Genomic DNA, 24,803 nt, shown 5'->3' on the forward strand with positions numbered 1-24,803 from the left:
AAAATTATCAGAAATGTTTTGTGATCGTGCCTTTGTCAAGAGCAACTGATGTCACTTTCCATCATATCGATTGAAAATGAGTGGCTAAAAGTATAAATTTTGATGAACCTAATACACAAATTTGCACAGAAGCAGCAAGGAAAATCTTATCACCAAGCTATCATGTTAATAAGCTATTATTTGTTGTATTATATACATTATGACACCAAAAGTTTATTTTTACAATTTGTAAGTGTATGCTGTTACTCATGTGTCACTATTGTTCTTATGATATTGTGTGCATAATAAAATAGTCTAAAGGGAAACACTTTAACTCTTTTAACTGCACTTTTTCCCTGTTTTTGAAACAAGGGGCCCCACATTTTTATTTTCCACTGGGCCCCACAAATTATGTAGCCAAGTGATGGGATGCAGGTGAAAAGCACTGTATAAACTGTAGTAAAACCAGAATTTAAAATGCATTCAGTTGACCCACTTAAATTTGGTGTGTTTTATTCTTGTCATTTTTATTTCTTTTTTCTGGTAATCCTTTTAACTGAATTACTAACCTGATGGAGAGTTCTACTCCTATTTAGAGACTTATACTATCTTATCTTTCTGTCATTAGGTTCATTTAATTTTTTATTATGCTTAGTTTGTATTATGACAGTAAATCCAACCTGATAGAGTTCTTTCAACTTTCCTAGGGTATTTATAAATTTACTTTGTTCTTGAAACACATAAATACTAACAAGGCATTCTATTTTATATTATTTTTGTTAAATTAACTTTGGAATAAAAAGTCATAGGAAACATCTGTAGTGAAATCATATATTTATTAACTCCTTGGTTCTGTGTAGTCTCCACATATTTGTACTTTTTAATTTTTCTCTCATGTAAGAGAATTCATTAAGAGAAGCAGGCAGGTGATGGCAAATCAACTTTTTAATGAAGTTCTAATCCTGCTAATTCCACTTTCATTTTGTTTGGATCATGGCGAGTAAGTACTTTAGGTCCCAGAATGCCAATAATCAGAGCTCCATTTGGAGCTGTGATCAAGATGGCTAGAAAAGCTATTGTCATCACATCCTTCGAATATGGTTCCAAATGGGGTGCACTGATTCTTGCTCTTTCTAGAGCCAGAGGACCTAAAACAGCCTACATTTAGAGGAGAAAAAGATGAGGCATAAAGAAAAATGTTAAATGGAGTTAACATATAATAAAAGTAAATAGCCCTGTTAAAACAAATAACACCTAGCACTAGACTACTAGAAAAAAGACAAGACAAAGTGTTGAAGAATTTTCATAAATTACTCATCAATCCTATGTTCTTCCTAGCAAATATATCTGGAAGGGGAGTGAAAAAGTGACAAACCAGTGTGCAGACATTTGGGGGCTGTTTTTGTTTTCTTGTCATCTCAGCTTTCCCCTGTTTAAATATATTTTTTGAGTGCTCACATTATTTTCAGAACCTTAGGAGTTTCACCTAAACCAGAGCTTTGCATATTTGCCTTTACCGTGTACCACTAGGTTCCTGGCTACAAGGAGACAACACAAAATGCTAAGGTTTCTTATGGTTCTTTAGGATTTTGTTGTCTGTCTTCTTGTTCTTACTACTGGGAGGCAGTGTGATACAGTAAAACTGACAAGAGGTTTGGAATCTATACACTGGGCACTGAGACGTTACAAAGTAACTTGCCTAAGGTTATAGGCAAGTAACATGGTATTCAAAATAGGCAGCCTGGTCCCAAGGACCTGCTTTTCTAACCATGACATATAGAGAGTTTTGTTGCATGGAAGCTCACAAGCTTCTGTTTTGGAATAACAATGGAGAAAATCTCAGGAAATCAAGACATTGTATTGCCAGGTTAAACAGTCTGACAATAAGTAGCAATACCTTATCACTGAATCAGAGAGCAAAACTACAAGGTCTGACTTTTCTCTCTCTTTCCTTCATTCATCATTCATTCTTGTAGGCATGCAATGCTTATTTATTGTGTACCTCCTGCATGTTAGGCACTGTGTTAAGTGCTAGGGAAAAAGAATAACAGAAAAAACAAGCACTGTTCCTATCCTTCCTATATAATCTAGCGGGGAGATTCAGTCATCAATCGAATAGTCATACAAATTAAATATATAATTAAAAATAATATATGTGCATTCATGTATGGTAGAGTGGGTGGCAGGCATAGGAAAGATATATTTTAAAAAGAATCAACGTCTCCAGTTTAAAATCATAACACTTAGCTCTACAATATTCAGCAAAATGTAAAAATTCCAATTTTCAGATATACTCTTTTTTTTAATAATCAAAAAAAGGTGTCTTTTTTTTAAGATTTAAACAATGATTCAAATATAATGCAAATCTGACACCTCACACTCTGATACCTAAAGGCAAAGCACTCCTCAGAGCATCCTACAGCCCCACAACCAGCTCCTCCCCATGCACAGATTTGCTGCTCCCTACCCCCCACCCCCAAGTTCATTCACTTTCAGGGGCTTCTTATGTGATTTTGGACTCACAAATAAGTTGTAAAAGTAATACAAAGACTTTCTATATACCCTTCATCCAGATTTCCCAAATGTTAACTCTTGTATGACCACAGTACAATAACCAAAAATCAGAAAATTAACACTGATATAATATATATTATATATATACACACACACATACACTAATCTAGAGACCTCATTCAAATTTCAACAACTGTCCAAATAATGTCCTTTTTCTTGGACCAGGAGCCAATGCCTGAACTAAATCCACTGCATTTAGTAAGTGTTTCCTTGGTCTCCTTTTATGGGAGACAGATCCTTAGTCTGTCTTTGTCTTACGTGACCTTGACACTTTTGAAGAGTACTGGTCAATTTTGCACACTGTCTCTCACTTTGCTTTTGTCTAATGTTTTCTCATGATAAGATTGACGTTATGTGTATTTGGCAGGAACGCCCAGAAGTAATGATGTGCCCTTTTCAGCGCATTCAGATATACTCTTATTTTATATCTTGGGAAAATAGAAAAATGTTTTTGTAAGTTTAGGAAGTATTTGTCATTAAAAGCACAATTTTCAATTTCAGAAAAATTGCTTTTAAAAGTGAGTTTCTTAAAGATTACATTAATTTTAATGAGTAGTTACGATCAATCAAACATTTTAAAAGTAAGGTTAATGGCCCATATTTTGTGACTGGATGTTTTTTTCATTTAGAATTTTTTTAAAAATCAACATTAAAATAATTAGAATGACTTAATATGTTCTTACTTGGACTGTAGCTTTGGGCATCCACGATAAAGCAATAAATATTTTCTCCTTAAAATTAAAACCAGCAAAAGACATCAATACAAATGTAAAAGAAATTCGAACCAATAATGCCAAACTCAGTGTAACAACACAAATGCCTACAACAGATAAAAACAAACATAAATAACACAATATTTGGGAAGTAGTGGTTCTTTATGCCTAGAGATATGATTTGTAAATGGGTTGAAAGCATTTTAGGGCTAGTGTCTCTGTATATCTTTATTTTTTTAAGTAAAAACAATAATCATAAAAATACAAATATGATTGAGGCTTCTATGTAAAGTGCAAGAGATAATATGATGTTGGAGGTATGATGAAAAATAAGATAAATTACATTTATTTAATTCTGAGCTAACAGACGTTGAACTTTTACTATAAATGAAAGTATTCAAAAGATGCTAATGGTATCCAATATTTCCCCTCAGAAAAATTTCTAATCTCCATTTCCCCAGATCACTCAGGGAAGATATTCAGGGTTGTCTTTGGTTACAAAGAGCATACAGGATAAAGGAAGAACAAATGTATGTTACACACGTACTTCTGAAGAAGGTCCTTGTAGCATTCAAAGACATGTTGTAAATAAAAATAAAAATTATTCAAAGTTTTCTTAAATATTTTCAAATCTTATATTTTTGTGCCTCTAATCATTCTTACCAATAGCATTTGATTTAAGAGATGTGACAGATACTTCCGCTCCAACCAAACCAAAAAGAAGAGGTTGAAAAATATTCCATGCAGTTCCAATAATTTTTTGGACTCTAATCTGTAGAAAAGGGTAATAACTTTTCAGTTATTGTGACACATATAAGTATTTGCATTTCAGAAGTTTAAAGTCTCTCTTAACATTTAATAAACTTAAGATATTTTATTTGTAGAAGAAATGTTAAAACAATAAAAATTAAATGAGTAGGTTAATTCTTTTATACAAACACCTAGGTAGAATTTGATTAAAAGAAATCTACAAAGCAATAAAATAAAAATATTATTTGGTAATTCTGTCATGGAACAAGTAAGGTCTTTGAAGTTCCACACATGTTCTGATGGTACAGTAAGAGTTCTACCTTGTGTTTGTAAGGCAACTGAACAGAGATAGAACTACATCATGCCTGATGAGAACATACTCAAGATCATTCAGACCTCTCAGCTCTCAAAAATGAGCTGGGAAGACCTCCACTAAAAATTATCCTGGGACCAAATCCCATGAAAGTGAATCCTGATAGGTCCTAAACAACTAGGAAAAAAATTCTGGTAATCTGTTAGGCCTGCTTCCAAAGGAGCCATATTGAAAACATCAAAGTTACTTTCTCCTTAAAACCAAACCAAAACATTTAATAGATTCTAACTTGATTGCCTGCCTGGCTTCCCTTTCTGGGAATGAATCCCCCCAGTGCTGCTTCCACAATTACATGGTTATAGGAAATGCCCCTAGTGATATAACAGTACTCTGGCTCTTTTCCAGAAATTTGGATGAAGAGATTTTAGTCTCAGTTTGGGTTTATCTTTTTTTTTACAGGTGGAGATACATAAAACTTTAATATCCTTTGTTTGAGGCATAAACTATCTTCATAACTACTCCCCTTATGACTAGGTTTTCTGGTTGCCGTTTATAAAAGTAAGTTTAAAAAAGGAAGTAACAAAAGAAAACCAATATAACTCTTTCTTCTTTGTAGCACATTATCCTAGTTGTTACTTTTAATCTTTAAAATCTATTTATTCTTTACTTTTTGATTTCCTTTATCATGTAAACAAACCAGTAGTTCTCATTTATTTGTAATTTATTATTAGTGATTTAATTTCTCTTATAATTATGAATTTATCAGAATGTTAAACAAAATGCCCATGTGATTTTTGGATAGGGAAGTTCTCAAGCTGATTCTAAAATTTATCTAAGAAAGAATATGGGCAGGAACAGCCAAGAAATAATTTAAATATAGGTATAATAAGAGGGAATCTTCTATATAGATTTTGAGACATAAAACTACAGTGATTTAAAATAGAGTGGTATTGAGCTTCCCTGGTGGCGCAGTGGTTGAGAGTCTGCCTGCCGATGCAGGGGACGTGGGTTCGTGCCCCGGTACGGGAGGATCCCACATGCCGTGGAGCGGCTGGGCCCGTGAGCCATGGCCGCTGAGCCTGCGCACCCGGAGCCTGTGCTCCACAACAGGAGAGGCCACAACAGTGAGAGGCCCGCGTACCGCCAAAAAAAAAAAAAAAAAAGAGTGGTATTGGCATAGAAATAGATAAGTTTAAATAGATTCCAGAAGTAAATTTATATATACATATATATATATAGGAGTTTAGCACATGTTAAAAGAGACACTTAAAAAGTCATTGAATAATTAATGGATTAATCAATAAATACTTTGGCAAAAATAGACGATACAATTCATATGCATATATATATTATATGTATGTATATATATATATGTATGTCTATGAATACATATATATAAACACACACATGTACATCCTTACCTCACATCATTCACAAAAATAGATTCCAGAGGGATTAAAGAACTAAATGAAACACAAAACAAATGACCAAAGTATTAGATGATAATATATAAGATGTTATAATGTTTATAATCTCATAATCTTGGATGAAAAAATTTTTCTTGAAGAAGATGCAGAACCCAAACCAAAAAGGAAAAACTGACAGATTTGACTATAGGAAATTTTACTGCCATACAAAAGACATCAAAAAAAAAGTTGAAGATAAGCAAAAATTACACGCAACATGCAGACAACAAAGAATTAGTAGCCCTAACATATAAAGAAACTCTATAAATTAGGAACAAAAAGGCTAATAAACCGATTAAAAAATGGGCAAAGAATATGAGTAAGTAGTTATAAAAGAATATATGGATAGAAGCTTACTCCACTACTAATCAGAGAAATATAAATAAAGAATAACAATGTAATATAGTTTTTTACCCATTGTTAAAAAAAAATTGATAATACCCAAGATTGTTGATGGGTTTAGGTATTAGAGACTCTCCTACACTGCTGGTAGTAAACAGTGTAAATAAAATCCTTTTTAGGTATAATTTGGCAGTACCCATCAAAATAGAAATGTACAATTTCTAAATCCAGCCATTCCACTTCTAGAAATCTATTCCTTCAGAAGTACTTATACATTTGCAAAACCACACATTAATAGGATTGTTCATGGAAGTACTGTTTGTAATAACAAAACATGGACGTGATCTGTCTACAGATAGAGGAGTGATTAGAGGAAATGATCTGGGAAGGGGATTTGATATTTGGCAATGGTGGGGGAAAGGGAGTCTTTTACATTGTATTCCATATGTGGGCCTTCTTATTGTTTTATTTATTTATTTATTTATTATTATTTTAAAAATAAATTAATTAATTTATTTATATTTGGCTGCATTGGGTCTTCCTTGCTGTGTGCGGGCTTTCTTTTAGTTGAGGTGAGCGGGTGCTACTCTTCGTTGCGGTGAGTAGGCTTATTGCGGTGGCTTCTCCTGTTGCAGAGCATAGGCTCCAGGTGCGCGGGCTTTAGTAGTTGTGGCACGCAGGCTCAGTAGTTGTGGCGCATGGGCTTTGTTGCTCAGCAGCATGTGGGATCTTCCCGGACCAGGGCTCGAATCCATGTCCCCTGCATTAGCAGAAGGATTCTTAACCACTGCACCACCAGGGAAGTCCCCTTCTTACTGTTTTAATATTTTATGAGCATATTTGCATGTATTAATTGTATAACTAAAATTTTAATAAATAAAATAATGAAATCAATAAAAGTTATATAATCCTATTGCATTAAACTTGGGAAAAAGAGAGAGGCCTGATGTGATAACTCAACTTCTGATTGCGTTGTAGTCCTTCTTCTAAATATTTTATTTCCTTGACTGATTCATTCACTGCCTTGAAGATACAAACTTATGGAACATCTTCCAACTAGAGTGCAATTTCCTAAAATGTCCATTATAGATGTAAGAAAAATGCAGTTATTTTATCTTTTAAAAAATGGTGTATTAAAAATATTCACCTTTTCTTTGGACCAACTTGTCCCTGCAATGAAACTCAATACTAGTGTGCATAATCCTCCAGCTGCATGCAAACCAACGCGATGGCTGCCTAAGACAGCAGAAACACACAGACTCAAAATAAGAAATGCTCTCTTCGCTGCAAGCTTTCCCTAGAATTTGATAGATATTTGGAAATTAATTTATGTTAAAGATATAATACAGTTATCATATTATCTATCATTTATTATTGACCCTTTGATACCATGTCTTATGTTGTATAAAATAATGTCTAAAATTTTGACTTTCTCACCACATATTTTAGCAAACTTGGTATCAAGTGACAAAATTTGCAATTACTGAGTTTCATCTTCTGCCATATCTCTGATACTAATGTCAGTAAAATGGTTATAATACTTTAACTGTAAGAGAAGAAGGAAAGAAAAGAGACCCATATAACCTGTAGTTCCATATAACATATCCAAAGAATTCTTAAAAATAAATGTCTGAATATCTTTTTAGCTAAGACAATAACTGCAGGGAAATTAAGATGGAAGTTACAGAAATCTAAGAGTAATGGGATATCCTTTAGGGCAGGAAAGGGTTGAGTTTGATAGTGTGTCCTTGGTCAAAGGGAGAGGGAGTGAATTTAAGTCAGAAAATATGCAGAGATAAATGGGAATATATTTCTCCAAAAGTGTTCAACGTAAAGTTTGAGGGAAAAAGACTTTTTTTTAAATGTCAGGAGTCAACAGGCAATTTAATGAAGAAAGGAGTGGGATGGAATGGAGAAGGTACTCTGAATTAAGTACATTTTTCTGATATTCCTTATTTGCCTAATCAGGAAGCAGGGACTTCAGTTAGGGCCACTGACCTGGATCAATCACAACTGTGCTCAGTTTTAAGCAGAGTAGGCACTGGAGGCCTCTTTTGGAGAAAGCGAACTAAATATTAAATTTATTATTTCATGGATCTTCTAAAAGTTCAAATTTTTGAAAGAAATGTCTTTTGAAAGAAATACTGTACTTCCAAACAATGGATTATTTTTTATTTACCTGATCTCTACTTGGAAAATATCGAGTAAATATTCCCAAAACAATTCCTACCAGCACACCAACAAGTATATCCCGAAAAGCAGACAGGAGGTTGCTAAGTACACCACCTGTAAGGGCACACAATAAGAAAAACATTTCATAGAGAAGTATTTTCACATACCCAACACATCGGAAAATCAAATGTAGGTGATTCATAAAGAAAGGTATGTATCATAGAATAAATATGCCAAAATGGACCTTTAATGTTCCAACACATGAAAACATATACACATCTACTTGATAAATTGAATATGTACTCTCCAATGATTTAATACGTATACACAACTCAGAAATGTTCATTGAATAAATAGAAAACAAAGAAAACAAAGCAGTAATAAGCCACAATGTGCTCCCCTTATACACCCAACCTAAAAGACCAGGTGAGGTAGAAGAACGCACAGAGACTGGCAAAGGAGAACCTCTGGCACCTAGCACATGGTTGGTAATGTTTTCCTCTGATATTCTATTATGATAAACAAATGATTTAAACATAAAAAGGACAATTTAATAACAACAACAACAACATAAAAAAAAGATTTAACCCAGGGTCAATCCTAGGAATATTCAAGGATCAACTGATTTTTCAATATAATGTCTCATGGATACATGTAGTTTGTTGTAATACGTCTGAAAAACTATCCAGAGTCACACAAAAAAGTTCAGCTATGCTCTGTGTATCCAACTCAATAAGGTATGTAAATATACATATTTTAGAACTATTTTCCCATTAAAAATAATAGAAGTGGAGGGTGACAACAGTAAGAAGGTAGAATGGGAACCCCAGAACCTTTGTCCCCTACAGAGACACCCATTTAACAACAATATACAGTCCAAAAGGCTTTCTGCTCATTTAAAAAATTATAGCAAGAGAAAAGCAACACATCATATATAAGAGAGCGCCCATAAAATTATCAGAGGCTTACACAGCAGGAACCTTATAAGAAGATAGGATGATATATTCAAAATTTTGAAAAAAAAAATGCCACCCAAGAATACTATCCCACAAAATTGTCCTTCAAGGTGAAGGCAAAATTAAGACTTCCTCAGATAAACAAAGGCTGATGGAGTTCATCACCACTAGACCTGCCTAACAAGAAATGTTAAAGGGAATCCTTAAAGTGGAAATAAAAGGATGTTAGACAGCAACACAAAAGCATTAAATATAAACCTCCAGTAAAAGTAAATAGATGAATTCAGAATCCTGTAATACCTTAATGGTGGTAAGGAAATCACTTTTAATTCTATTTTGGAATTTAAGATAAAAGCACAGGGCTTCCCTGGTGGTGCAATGGTTGAGAGTCTGCCTGCCGATGCAGGGGACGCGGGTTCGTGCCCCGGTATGGGAGGATCCCACATGCCGCAGAGCGGCTGGGCCCGTGAGCCATGGCCGCTGAGCCTGTGCGTCCGGAGCCTGTGCTCTGCAACGGGAGAGGCCACAACAGTGAGAGGCCCACGTACCGCAAAAAAAAAAAAAAAAAAAGCACAAAAGATAACTGTAAAACTATGTTAATGGATACATAATATAAAAAATGTAATTTGTGACAATGATTACATAAAGTGAGGAGGCTGAGAGGTAAAGGAGTAGAGGAGTAGAGCTTTTGTATGCAATTGAAGTTGTTATCATTTTAAAACAGATTGCTATAAACTTTAAGGACGGAAAAAGATATTCCATGCAAATGGTACCCCAAAGAGAGCAGGGGTGGTCATACTTATATCAGACAAATATACTTTAGGTCAAATACTGTCACAAGACGTAAAGAAGGACATTACATAATGGTAAAAGGGCCAATTGACCTGGAAGGTAAGGTTAGATCTCAATATCTACTATATTCCAAAATATAGATGCTTTGAAGATCTAATGTGTAAAATAAAACTTTAAAAGTCCTTAAACTTTTAAGAGACAGTTTACATAGTTATGTGGTGGAAGAGGATTTTTAAGCATGTACCTGCTTGGTTTCCATTTTTTCAGTCCTCCTCAAATTAGGTTTGGTCTCCTGTAGCATGTTCCCCTAGCATCTTATGCTATGTAATATTTATTACATCTGTAATTATTTGTTTAATATAAACCCCTTGAGACCATTGGCCACGTGGTCTTCTCTGTCTGCTGTGTCGGGAGGCAGGATAGAATAGTAGTTAAAAGTGTGGGCCTGGGGTCAGACTGCTAGGTTTGCATCTTGGTTCCCCTACTTATTAGATCTGTGACTTTGAGCACATTACTTAACCTCTGTTCCTTAGTTTCCTTATCTGCAAAATGAGCATAGCACTATTGTGACTATTGAGTCAAAACATCTACAGAACTTACAGCAAGTACAAAGCAATTACTCAATAAAAACTAATATTGCTGTTCACTGTTGATCCTCAGTGTTTGATACAGTAGCTGGTACAGTGGAAGAGGAGCACAAAAAATATTTTTTGAATGACTGATACCAGTCAAGGAAAAGGTGGCCAGATCTGACAATAAAAAATTTAGGACTTCTGAATGGCAGAAAAGAGATAAAGTTAAAAGTCAAATTACAAAAACCATAGCATATAAAACAAATGGTTATCATTCTTAATTTTGTGCAGAATCTTAACAAATCAAAAGAACAAATGATGAACACACCTATAGGATATAGGCAAAATATTTCAAGAAAAGCAATCTATTAAACATTCCAAAATGCTAATGGCCAATAAACACGAACATTTGTTTAACATCACTAGTATTCAAAGTACTTCATTTAAAGAGACCTCACTCTTCACCTGTCAAATTAGCTAAGCTAAAAAGGACTAGTAAATACCTAATTTTGAAGAAGGTGAGGAGAAACTGGCATGCTTGTGCACCCTGGTAGGACAAGATATTGTGGCAATATATTTCAAAAATCTTAGAATGTTATATACTTTTTAACTCAATAATTTCTCTTTTAAGATTAAGAAAATATTGGGACTTCCCTGGTGGCGCAGTGGTTAAGAATCTGCCTGCCAAAGCAGGGGACATGCGTCCAGTCCCTGGTCCAGGAAGATCCCACATGCTGCAGAGCAACTAAGCCCGTGTGCCACAACTACTGAGCCTTCGAGCCACAATTACTGAAGCGCAGGTGCCTAGAGCCCATGCTCTGCAACAAGAGAAGGCACCTCAATGAGAAGCCCACGCACCACAATGAAGAGTAGCCCCCACTCACCACAACTAGAGAAAAGCTTGCACATAAAAATGACCCAACACAGCAAAAAATAAAAAAATTTTTTTAAAGTATTAAAAAAGATTAAGAAAATATTAAGATTAGGTACAACTATTTAGCTGTTCAACCAAGCATTATTTTAATAGTAAATACTGGTGTCAATTTCAATTTTCAACATGTTAAGTAACCATGATGCAGCCAATCGAATACTATGCAACCATTTCAAATGTCATAGAAATATTTACTGAAAAGGACCATGTTTGCAATACACAGGTAAATGCAAAACAACTCAGGTTATAAGAAAGTATGGTTACTATTCAATAATTTTATAAGAATATTGGGAGGGAGAGAAAGAGCTAGAGATAGATGGGGATGGGGGAGAAAAGGAGAAGTCTGGGTGAATTTACATCAAAAGATTCACAATTATTATTCCTGGGGGTATAACTATTACATACTTTATTTCTATATTTTCCCTTTTTTCCTTCTTATTCATTTATATCTTATGATTTTAAGAGAAACTATATATATAACTTTTCAGCTTTAAGATGTTTTGGTGCTTTAATAATACAGAATATTGAACTTCGAACATTGGCAGATAATTAATGCATTTTTAAATGTGGAATGTTTACTTTCACAATTTCTGCCAAGTGACATTCAAGACCAAATATCACCTCGGGATTTAGAATTGTTGCAGGATCTTGTCCCATCACTACCAAAAAGACACACACTTGTCCACACTCTATATATTTAAGTTGGCTTAGTAACAGAGCAACCAGTTATTTATAATGATGGTCAGAAAGGTACATCTCCAAAATATCTATTCGATATATTAGTAGTACTAATAATACTGCTGCCTAAATTTTTCTATTGAAAACTGTGACAAAATTCCAAAGCAACAAGAGCAGATAAATGGTAATAATATGGGTTATCAAATTAATTGGAATATTTAGTTATTAAAAGGAAATCATTTGTGTTAAGTAGTGGTATCTTAACCCATTGAAATTCCTTCTCTGGTCTAGAATGAGCTGTCTATGAAGAATAAAAAGATGTTACATAGAAAAGTCTTCATTAATAAATGCAGAGGCAAAGCCACAAACCTTATTTAAAGAACCAAAAAAGCAATGAATTGTACGGTAGCTATTGTATTTTTTTGTTTACCTGAGGAGAAGACTATGCTGAAGCATGTATTGAATCCACTGATAGCCACGACATCATCCAAACTGCTGGCAGCTACTAATAAGGTTGGAATGCCTTTCTCAAAACCATATCCCTTTTCTTGCAAATGTAGCATGGAAGGGACAACAACAGCAGGAGAGACTGCACCGACTACAAAACTGAGAGAAAAATCTTTGAAAACCAACTTAAAAACATCCTTTTAACAAAAGTGTTTTATAGTAAATCGTACAACAAATGTATTAACCTTTACAAGGACTTTTTTATTGGAGTATAATTGCTTTACAATGTTGTGTTAGTTTCTGCTGTACAGCAAAGTGAATCAGCTATATGTATACATATATTCCCTCCCTCTTGGACCTCCCTCACCCCCCTTCCCACCCATCTAGGTCATCACAGAGCACCGAGCTGAGCTCCCTGTGCAACACAGCAGGTTCCCATTAGCTATCTATTTTACACATGATAGTGTATATATGTCAACCCTAATCTCCCAATTTGTCCCACCCTCCCTTTCCCCCTCTGTGTCCACATGTCTGTTCTCTATATCTGTGTCTCTATTCTTACCCTGGAAATAGGTTCATCTGTACCATTTTTCTAGATCCCACATATGTGTGTTAATATACGATATTTGTTTTTCTCTTTCTGACTTACTTCACTCTGTATGACAGACTCTAGGTCCATCCACATCTCTACAAATGACCCAGTTTCATTCCTTTTTATGGCTGAGTAATATTCCATTATATATATGTACCATATCTTCTCTTTACAATGACTTTGAATGCAAAAATTCTGCTCTTGAGTGAATGTCATTTAATGGTGGTAAAAATGTTCACACATTCTTTAGTGCTGGTTAAAACTCTGTAGAAATTTCATTCAAGATGTTGGGTCAAGCACAAATTGCAGCCTTTACCTCCATCTCAAAACCATTTGAAATGAAGACATGAAAATAATAGGAGAGGGAGGAACCAAGATGACGGAGTAGGACATGCTCTCACTCCCTCTTGTGAGAACACCAGAATCACAGCTAGCTGCTGGACAACATTGACAGGAAGACACTGGAACTCACCAAAAAAGGTACCCCACATCCAAAGACAAAGGAGAAGCCACAATGAGACGGTAGAGGGGCGCAATCACAGTAAAATCAAATCCCATAACTGCTGGGTGGGTGACTCATAGACTGGAGAACCCTTATACCACAGAAGTTCACCCACTGGAGTGAAGGTTCTAAGCCCCACGTCAGGCTTCCCAACCTGGGAGTCTGGCAACGGGAGGAGGAATTCCTAGAGAATCAGACTTTGAAGCCTAGTGGGATTTGATTGCAGGACTTCAACAGGACTGGGGGAAACAGAGACTCCATTCTTGGAGGGCACACAGAAAGTAGTGTGTGCATCGGGATCCAGGGGAAGGAGCAGTGACCTCAGGGGAGACTGAACCAGACCTACCTGCTAGTGTTGGAGGGTCTCCTGCAGAGGCAGCCGGTGGCTGTGGCTCACCGTGGGGACAAGGACACTGGCAGCAGAAGTTCTGGGAAGTACTCCTTGGTGTGAGCCCTCCCAGATTCTGTCATTAGCACCAGCAAAGAGCCCAGGTAGGCTCCAGTGTTGGGTTGCCTCAGGCCAAACAACCAACAGGGAGGGAACCCAGCCCCACCCATCAGCAGTCAAGTGGATTAAAGTTTTACTGAGCTTTGCCCACCAGAGTAACAGTCAGCTCTACCCACCACCAGTCCCTCCCATCAGGAAACTTATACAAGCCTCTTAGATAGCCTCATCCACCAGAGGGCAGAGAACAGAAGCAAGAAGAACTACAATCCTGCAGCCTGTGGAACAAAAACCACATTCACAGAAAGATAGACAAGATGAAAAGGCAGAGGGCTATGTACCAGATGAAGGAACAAGATAAGACCCCAGAAAAACAACTAAATGAAGTGGAGATAGGCAACCTTACAGAAAAAGAATTCAGAATAATGATAGTGAAGATGATCCAGGACCTCGGAAAAAGAATGGAGGCAAAGATCCAGAAGATGAAAGAAATGCTTAACAAAGACCTAGAATAATTAAACAACAAACAAACAGAGATGAACAATACAATAACTGAAATGAAAACTACATTAGAAGGAATCAATAGCAGAATAACTGAGGCAGAAGAACGGATAAGTGACCTAGAAGACAGAATGGTGGAATTCACTGCTGCAGAACAGAATCAAGAAAAAAGAATGAAAATAAATGAAGACAGCCTAAGAGACCTCTGGGACAACTTTAAATGCAACAACATTTGCATTATAGGGGTCCCAGAAGGAGAAGAGAGAGAGAAAGGACCAGAGAAAATATTTGAAGAGATTATAGTAGAAAACTTCCCTAACATGGGAAAGGAAATAGCCACCCAAGTCCAGGAAGCACAGAGAGTCCCATACAGGATAAACCCAAGGAGAAACATGCCGAGACACATAGTAATCAAATTGGCAAAAATTAAAGACAAAGAAAAATTATTGAAAGCAGCAAGGGATAAACAACAAATGACATACAAGGGAACTCCCATAAGGTTAACAGCTGATTTCTCAGCAGAAACTCTACAAGCCAGAAGGGAGTGGCATGATATACTTAAAGTGATGAAAGGGAAGAACGTACAACCAAGATTACCCTACCCGGCAAGGAACTCATTCAGATTCGATGGAGAAATCAAAAGCTTTACAGACAAGAAACAGCTAAGAAAATGCAGCACCACCAAGCCAGCTCTACAACAAATGATAAGGAACTTCTCTAAGTAGGAAACAAGAAAAGAAAAGGACCTACAAAAACAAACCCAAAACAATTAAGAAAATGGTCATAGGAACATACATATCGATAATTACCTTAAACGTGAATGGATTAAATGCTCCAACCAAAAGATACAGGCTTGCTGAATGGATACAAAAACAAGACCCATATATATACTGTCTACAAGAGACCCACTTCAGACCTAGGGATACATACAGACTGAAAGTGAGGGGATGGAAAAAGATATTCCATGCAAATGGAAATCAAAAGAAAGCTGGAGTAGCAATACTCATATCAGATAAAATAGACTTTAAAATAAAGAACGTTACAAGAGACAAGGAAGGACACTACATAATGATCAAGGGATCAATCCAAGAAGAAAACGTAACAATTATAAATATATATGCACCCAACACAGGAGCACCTCAGTACATAAGGCAACTGCTAACAGCTATAAAAGAGGAAATCGACAGTAACACAATAATAGTGGGGGACTTTAACACCTCACTTACACCAATGGACAGATCATCCAAAATGAAAATAAATAAGGAAACAGAAGCTTTAAATTACACAATAGACCAGATAGATTTAATTGATATTTATAGGACATTCCATCCAAAAACAGCAGATTACACTTTCTTCTCAAGTGCGCACGAAACATTCTCCAGGATAGATCACATCTTGGGTCACAAATCAAGCCTCAGTAAATTTAAGAAAATTGAAATCATATCAATCATCTTTTCTGACCACAACGCTATGAGATTAGAAATAGATTACAAGGAAAAAAATGTAAAAAAACACAAACACATGGAGGCTAAACAATACGTTACTAAATAACCAAGAGATCACTGAAGAAATCAAAGAGGAAATCAAAAAATACCTAGAGACAAATGACAATGAATATACGACGATCCAAAACCTATGCAATGCAGCAAAAGCAGTTCTAAGAGGGAAGTTTATAGCTATACAAGCCTACCTCAAGAAACAAGAAAAATCTCATATAAACAATCTAAACTTACACCTAAAGGAACTAGAGAAAGAAGAACAAACAAAACCCAAAGTTAGCAGAAGGAAAGAAATCATAAAGATCAGAGCAGAAATAAATGAAATAGAAACAAAGAAAACAATAGCAAAGATCAATAAAACTAAAAGCTGGTTCTTTAAGAAGATAAACAAAATTGATAAATCATTAGCCAGACTCATCAAGAAAAAGAGGGAGAGGACCCAAATCAATAAAATTAGAAATAAAAAAGGAGAAGTTACAACAGACACTGCAGAAATACAAAGCATCCTAAGGGACTACTACAAGCAATTCTATGCCAATAAAATGGACAACCTGGAAGAAATGGACAAATTCTTAGAAAGGTATAACCTTCCAAGACAGAACCAGGAAGAAATAGAAAACGTAAACAGACCAATCACAAGTAATGAAATTGAAACTGTGATTAAAAATCTTCCAACAAACAGAAGTCCAGGAGCAGATGGCCTCACAGGTGAATTCTATCAAACATTTAGAGAACAGCTAACACCCCTCCTTCTCAAACTCTTTCAAAACACTGCAGAAGAAGGAACACTCCCAAACTCATTCTATGAGGCCACCATCACCCTGATACCAAAACCAGACAAAGATACTACAAAAAAAGAAAATTACAGACCAATATCACTGATGAATATAGATGCAAAAATCCTCAACAGAATACTAGCAAACAGAATCCAACAACAGATTAAAAGGATCATACACCATGATCAAGTGGGATTTATTCCAGGGATGCAAGGATTCTTCAATATACGTAAATCAGTGTGATACACCATATTAACAAATTGAAGAATAAAAACCATATGATCATCTCAATAGATGCAGAAAAAGCTTTTGACAAAATTCAACACCCATTTATGATAAAAACTCTCCAGAAAGTGGGCACAGAGGGAACCTACCTCAACATAGTAAAGGCCATATAAGACAAACCCACAGCAAACATCATTCTCAATGGTGAAAAACTGAAAGCATTTCCTCTAAGATCAGGAACAAGACAAGAATGTCCACTGTCACCACTATGATTCAACATAGTTTTGGAAGTCCTAGCCACAGCAATCAGAGAAGAAAAAGAAATAAAAGGAATACAAATTGGAAAAGAAGAAGTAAAACTGTCACTGTTTGCAGATGACATGATAATATACATAGAGAATCCTAAAGATGCCACCAGAAAACTACTAGAGCTAATCGATGAATTTGGTAAAGTTGCAGAATACAAATTAATGCACAGAAATCTCTTGCATTCCTATACAGTAATGATGAAAAATCTGAAAGAGAAATTAAGGAAACACTCCCATTTACCATTGCAACAAAAAGAATAAAATACCTAGGAATAAACCTATCTAGGGAGACAAAAGACCTGTATGCAGAAAACTATAAGACACTGATGAAAGAAAGTAAAGATGATACCAACAGATGGAGAGATATACCATGTTCTTGGATTGGAAGAATCAATATTGTGAAAATGACTATACTACCCAAAGCAATCTACAGATTCAATGCAATCCCTATCAAATTACCAATAGCAGTTTTTATGGAACTAGAGCAAAAAATCTTAAAATTTGTATGGAGACACAAAAGGCCCCGAATAGCCAAAGCAGTCTTGAGGGGAAAAAATGGAGCTGGAGGAATCAGACTCCCTGACTTCAGACTGTACTACAAAGCTACGGTAATCAAGACAATTTGGTACTGGCACAAAAACAGAAACAGAGATCAATGGAATAAGATAGAAAGCCCAGAGAAACCCACACACCTATGGTCAACTAATCTATGACAAAGGAAGCAAGGATATACAATGGAGAAAAGACAGTCTCTTCAATAAGTGGTGCTGGGAAAACTGGACAGCTACATGTAAAAGGCTGAAATTAGAACACTCCCTAACACCATATACAAAAATAAACTCAAAATGGATTAAAGACCTAAATGTAAGGCCAGACACTATCAAGCTCTTAGAGGAAAACATAGGCAGAACACTGTATGACATAAATCACAGCAAGATCCTTTTTGACTCACTTCCTAGAGAAATGGAAATAAAAACAAAAATAAACAAGACGAAAAGACAACCCTCAGAATGGGAGAAAATATTTGCAAATGAAGCAACTGACAAAGGATTAATCCACAAAATTTACAAGCAGCTCATGCAGCTCAATAACAAAAAGACAAGCAACCCAATCCAAAAATGGGCAGAAGACCTAAAGAGACATTTCTCTGAAGAAGATATACAGATTGCCAACAAACACATGAAAGAATGCTCAACATCATTAATCATTAGAGAAATGCAAATCAAAACTACAATGAGATATCATCTCATACCGGTCAGAATGGCCATCATCAAAAAATCTAGAAACAATAAATGCTGGAGAGGGTGTGGAGAAAAGGGAACCCTCTTGCACTGTTGGTGGGAATGTAAATTGATACAGCCACTATGGAGAACAGTATGGAGGTTCCTTAAAAAACTAAAAACAGAATTACCATATGATCCAGCAATCCCACTACTGGGCATATACCCAGAGAAAACCATAATTCAAAAAGACACATGCACCCCATTGTTCATTGCAGCACTATTTACAACAGCCAGGTCATGGAAGCAACCTAAATGCCCATCGACAGATGAATGGATAAAGAAGATGTGGTACATATATACAATGGAATATTACTCAGCTATAAAAAGGAACAAAATTGGATCATTTGTTGAGACATGGATGGATCTAGAGACTCATACAGAGTGAAGTAAGTCATAAAGAAAAAACCAAATATCGTATATTAACGTATGTATGTGGAACCTAGAAAAATGGCACAGATGAACCGGTTTGCAGGGCAGAAGTTGAGACACAGATGTAGAGAACAAACGTATGGACACTAAGGGGGGAAAGCCGTGGTGGGGTGGGAAAAAAAATTCAAACTACCTCCTCATCCTCCTCTAAGTAAACATGGACTACTATTTAAGATTCAAAATTATTTCCTATTTAATGTTGTCATTTTTAATATTTAATTATTAGAATTGTGATGATATTTAATACAATTTTGAAATTCAAATCAAAAAACCCAGCATGTATGATATAACCCTAATTTTATTAAATATATATTATTTTAAAAAAAGAAAAGAAAATAATAGGAAAATCCATAACCTAGCTAGAAGACAAAAGAGGAATCCTCAATGGACGAGAAACTAAGTGTATACAGGAAGATTAGAGACAGACAGTTTAGGATTGAGAAAGGAAACCACAAGCCAAAAAGCGTATAAGATTGCTACAGAAGATATGGTGTACTCCTAAAAATGTCCCAAGCCCAGAAGGCAGATCCTGGGAATAGGAGGCACCTCTGAGGAAATCAAATGGTAATTACTTAGAGTACCACCATAAGAATGGCCAGTCAGATGTAGTCTCCACACCATTCCTACCTCTTGAACAAGTCAGTAAGGAAGACATCTGCCCAAAAGAAGGAACAATGAGTGTGGGCACCTAAGTCACAAAGGCAAATGAGAAAATTTCTGGGGTGGTTGATGACACCCCTGAGGAATGGGGAAATTCCTGCTCAGAATACCTTCTGTTCGTATATCCCATCCAGAAACTTGCCTTGTCTCTTCCACATTCACCTTCTAAATGCTGCAGCAGTGATGCGCGTGGTCCCCACCAGAACCCATTTGCCAGGCCAGTGTACGTGTGCCCCAGCTGCTGCTTGTTGCCTGCTAACCACTGACAACTGCAGCTTTCTGGGAGCCTTGCTCTGATAACAAGAGCTTACCTGTGGATGCTAAGGAGGTTCACCACTTCCCACTTCCAGACAGCTCCTGCCAATGACTGACTGATGTGAGGGTCTAACAGTTTAGCTTCTTTGCCTCTGGCTGTACAACCTCTCTGGTGCAGTTTATAATCAAGATTTCCCTAGGGACTCAAGAAGAACCTAGAATTCTCTGAAAACACGTATTTGCCCAGTTCAGTGGTTCCTGAACTTTACGGCACATTGGAACCACCTATTTATCTGCTGCTGCTTAACAAATCATGCCCAAATTTAGAAGCTTAAAACAACACACATCTATTATCTCACAACCTCTGTGGGTCAGGAGTCTGGGTATGGCTTAGCTGCATGCCTCTTCCTACCCAAGGTCTCTCATGAGGTGGATGGGAAAAGATCTGCTTTCAACTTTACTCACATGGCCGTTGATAGGTTCAGCCTCTTGCCATGAGGGCTTCTCTGCAAGGCTGCTCGCAACATGGCAGCTGTCTTCCCCCAAGACAAGCAATTAAAGAGAGTGCAAGAGAGAACAAGGAAGACAGAAGCCATTGTCTTCTTATGACCTAATCTTCTTAGAAGAAATATCCTATCACTTCTGCGGTATTCTGTCCATTAGAAGCAAGTCAGTAAGTCCAGCCCATGTTTAAACAAAAGTTTAAATATCAGAAAGCAGGGATCACGGACAGTGATCTTACCATGTACTTGGGATCTTTAAAAAATACTGATGCCTGGATTCACATTCCAAGACATTCTGATCTGATCTAGGATGAAGTTTGACCTGAATACTGGGATATTGTAAAGTTTTTTAAGTGTTGTAAAAACTACATAATATAAAATTAACTTTCTTTATTTTTAAGTGTACAGTTCAGTAGTGCAAATGATATTCACATTGTTGTGTAACATATACTTAGAACTTTTTCATCTTGCAAAACTGAAACTCTATACTCATTGAACAACACCCTTTTCCCCCTCACCCAAGCCCCTGACAACCACCATTCTACTTTCTGTTAACATGATTTTGACTACTCTAGACATATCAGTGGAATCATACAGTATTTGTCCCAGCTTATTTCACTCAACATAATGTCCTCAAGGTTTATCCATGCTGTAGAATGAGACAGGACTTCCTTCTTTTTTACAGCTGAATAATATTCCTCTGTGTGTGTGTGTGTGTGTGTGTGTGTGTGTGTGTGTGTGTATCCTACATTTTCTTTATCCATTCATTTGTCCATGGATATTTGGGCTGCCTCTACCTCTTGGCTATTGTGAATTATGTTACAGTGAACATGGGTGTGCAAATATCTCTTTGAGATCCTACTTTCAGTTGTTCTGGATATATACCCAGAAGTGGCATTATTGGATTAAATGGTAATTTTAATTTCAGTTTTTTGAGGAAACTCCAAACTATTTTCCATAGCAGCTGCCCATTTTATGTTCCCAAAAGCAGTGCACGAATGTTCCAATTTCTCCACGTCTGTGTCAACACTTGTTATTTTCTAGCTTTTTAAAAAATAGTAACTATCCTAATGGGTATGAGGTGTTATCTCATTGTGGTTTGATTTGCATTTTTCTAATGATTATAAATGTTGAGTACTTTCAGATGCTTGTTGGCCATTTGTATATGTCCTTTATAGAAATGTCTATTCAAATCCTTTGCCCATTATTTAGTTATTTTTTAAAATTTGTTGAGTTGTAGTTCTTTACATACTCTGAATATTGATCTCTTTTCAGATATATGGTTTGCAATTATTTTCTCCCATTCTGTGGGATGCCTTTTCACTTTGTTAGTTGTTTCCTTTGCTGTGCAGAAGTTTTTAAGTTTTATGCAGTCCCACTTAGTTTTGCTTTTGTTGCCTGTGCTTTTAGTGTCATATCCAAGAAATCATTGTCAAATTCAACGTCATGAAGTTTTTACATGTGGTTTGCTAGATATAGTATTCTTGGTTGGCCATTTATTTTCCTTTCAGCATTTTGGATGTATCATCCCATTCCCTTCTGGCCTGCAAGGTTTCCACTGAAAAATCCAACTATTATCTTAAGGGAGCTCTTGCTTTTCTCTTGTTGTTTTTAAGATTCTCACTTTCTGTGACTTTTGACAGCTGAGTACAATGTGTTTCAGTGTAGGTTTCTTTGGTTTTATCTTAATGGGAGTTTTTTGATCATCTTGAATTTGTATGTCCATTTCCTTCCTCAGATTTGGAGGTTTTGGCCCATTATTTCTTCAAATAGGATTTCTGACTATTTATTTCTCTCTTCTCTTTCTGAAACTCCCATAATGCATAGGTTGGCCCGTTAAATGGCATCCCACAAGTCCCTTAGGATCTCTTCACTTTCCTTGCTTTTTTTTTGCTCCACTGATTCTATAATTTCAAATAACCTGTCTTCAAGTTCACCGATTCTTTTTTTTCATCTGATCCAGTCTGCTATTGATCCCCTCTAGTCAATTTTTCAAGTTATCATATTCTACAGCTCCAGCATTTATTTTTGGTTCTTTTTTTCATAGTTTCTATATCCTTGTTGGTATTCTCACTTTGTTCATGCATCATTTTCCTGGCTTCTTTTAGATGTCTGCAACATCTTTGAGCTCACTGAGCATTTTTATGATAGTTATTTTGAATTCTTTGTTGAGTAATACATTTCCATTTGTTTAGGGTTGGTTTCTGGAATTTTATTTTGTTCCTTTGATTGAGCCCTGAGTCCCTGTTTCTTTGTATGCCTTGTTATCTTTTGTTGGAAATTGGATATTTGAAAAAACAGCCACCTCGCCTGGTCTTTATGAAATTCTTCACTAGGGAAAGACCTTCACCAATCATCCCAGCTAACGATTCTGGGAGTCTCTCAAACCTTTCTGGAATGTGCCTTCTCCAGGCTTTGGGGCATTATCTCCAGCTGGACTTTGGCTTTTTCCTACTCCAGAGTAACCCCAGGTATCTATCAGCAGTACTGCAATCAATATCTCTGGAGTAAAGCAATGCACAAGACTCGCCTTTGTTCTCAGTGGACCTCGGGCATCTAAAATGTGCCACTCTCTTTTCTGTCAATGTTCCAAGTCAGATGAGACAGAAACCAGTGCCTTGGGCAGCCTCTTTAAAAGCCAGAATATGAGACACATGTTCCAGCTTTTTCTTTTCCTCCTGAGGGAAAACTCAAAAATTGGGAGTTTCCTCCTGATTGCCCTTGCTCTGTAGGAGGGACGTGGGGTATGGTGGGTAAGTGCAATGGAATGTTCTAATTGCTCCATTGTGCCTCTTCTTGGCACTGTGCTTGCATGGAATGCTATATATAACCTCTCAAGTGGTTTCTGGAGTTACCATAAAGGTAGTCTGGTCCTCATATTGTTATGAGAGTGTCTCCATGTGGGAAAGTGAGCCTGGAGTTTCCTATTCTGCCATCTTGCTGACATCACTCCTCTAAGTTCTGGGATTTTCAAAAACTCCCCAGGTGATTTTAAGGGGTAGCAAAGTTTTGGAACCACTGACTTTTCCCACACTCCTATCTGTCTTTCTTCACTCAGAGGTTTCTACTGAGAGCTCCCTTAATAAATCATTTGCCTAAGAATCTTAGGGAATTCCCTGGGAGTCCAGTGGTTAGGACTTGGCACTTTCACTGCTGTGGCCCAGGTTCAATCTCTGGGTGGGGAACTAAGATCCCACAAGCCACGAGGTGTGGCCAAAGAAAAATCTTAATCTCAGCCTGAGCTTCTAAGGAAACTTGCTTGGTAGCATGACTGGCCTATTTCCTGCAAGAAGGCAATAGCAAACAGATAAAACAAAGCACAGGTTAATAGGAAGTTTCAATTTAAAAAATGAGTACCCATTAAAGTATCACCAAATATTTGGGGAAAGCCAACACTTTGAATTGAGGCACGATGTTCATCAAATGGAATAATTTATACCCAAGGAAAGAGATATACTAAAAAGAGAACAACAAGAACATGACTTCAGAATAACTAAATATCCTCAGAATCATGAAAGTATACTCTATCTGTTCATAGCATTTAACTATTGTTCTTAGAAATTAGCAATTAATTGCCAAAGTTAAATAAATAAATAGGTGATAGGGACATAACTGTAGAGTGAGTTAATAAGCTAGAGAACTGAGCAGAGAAAATTTTCCAGTGTGTACTGCAAAGGCAAGCAGATGAGAAATATAAAGAAAAACTTAATAGATATGGAGGGGGGAGTTACAAAAGGACATAATAAAAGAGAACTGAGGAGAGATAAAAGATATATTCAAGACCTGGACAAAAAAATGGATACACAATCCTTTGATTCAAAGATTCCACCAAATACTGAGTAGATCAAAATTTTTTTTAAAATCACCTAAGGATAATAAGAAATTGTTGTTAATTTAGTTAGAGAATGCCCTTATCTTTTAGAAATGCACATGGCATCCACTGGAATGGATAAGTGGAGGCAAAAGTTAAATGGATTGAAAAATGAAAAGAAGCTCAGGATACAGAGATAATGATTATAGACTATTATTCTGAGGAATTTGGACATGAAGGGAAATGGATGGTGGATAATAATAGTTGGGACATTGGATCTAGGAAAATAGTGTTTGCTGTTTTTTGTTATAATATCTACATCTATACAA

General features: G+C 36.3%; 1 protein-coding gene across 1 annotated transcript in view; it reads right to left on the reverse strand.

Annotated features, from left to right (window-relative positions):
- Positions 1-924: 924 nt before the first annotated feature.
- The window catches only part of SLC9B1 (solute carrier family 9 member B1), a 46,227-nt gene continuing 22,348 nt past the window's right edge, over positions 925-24,803 (reverse strand). Inside the window, exons 6-11 of the mRNA XM_065877460.1 lie at positions 12,669-12,844; positions 8,317-8,423; positions 7,285-7,434; positions 3,930-4,038; positions 3,237-3,373; positions 925-1,137 (exon numbers count right to left, since the gene is read on the reverse strand). Of these exons, the coding sequence (XP_065733532.1) occupies positions 925-1,137; positions 3,237-3,373; positions 3,930-4,038; positions 7,285-7,434; positions 8,317-8,423; positions 12,669-12,844 (892 nt within the window). The remainder of the gene's footprint in view (positions 1,138-3,236; positions 3,374-3,929; positions 4,039-7,284; positions 7,435-8,316; positions 8,424-12,668; positions 12,845-24,803) is intronic.

Source organism: Phocoena phocoena, chromosome 5 (assembly GCF_963924675.1).
Source record: "Phocoena phocoena chromosome 5, mPhoPho1.1, whole genome shotgun sequence".
Classification (NCBI taxonomy): Eukaryota; Metazoa; Chordata; class Mammalia; order Artiodactyla; family Phocoenidae; genus Phocoena; species Phocoena phocoena.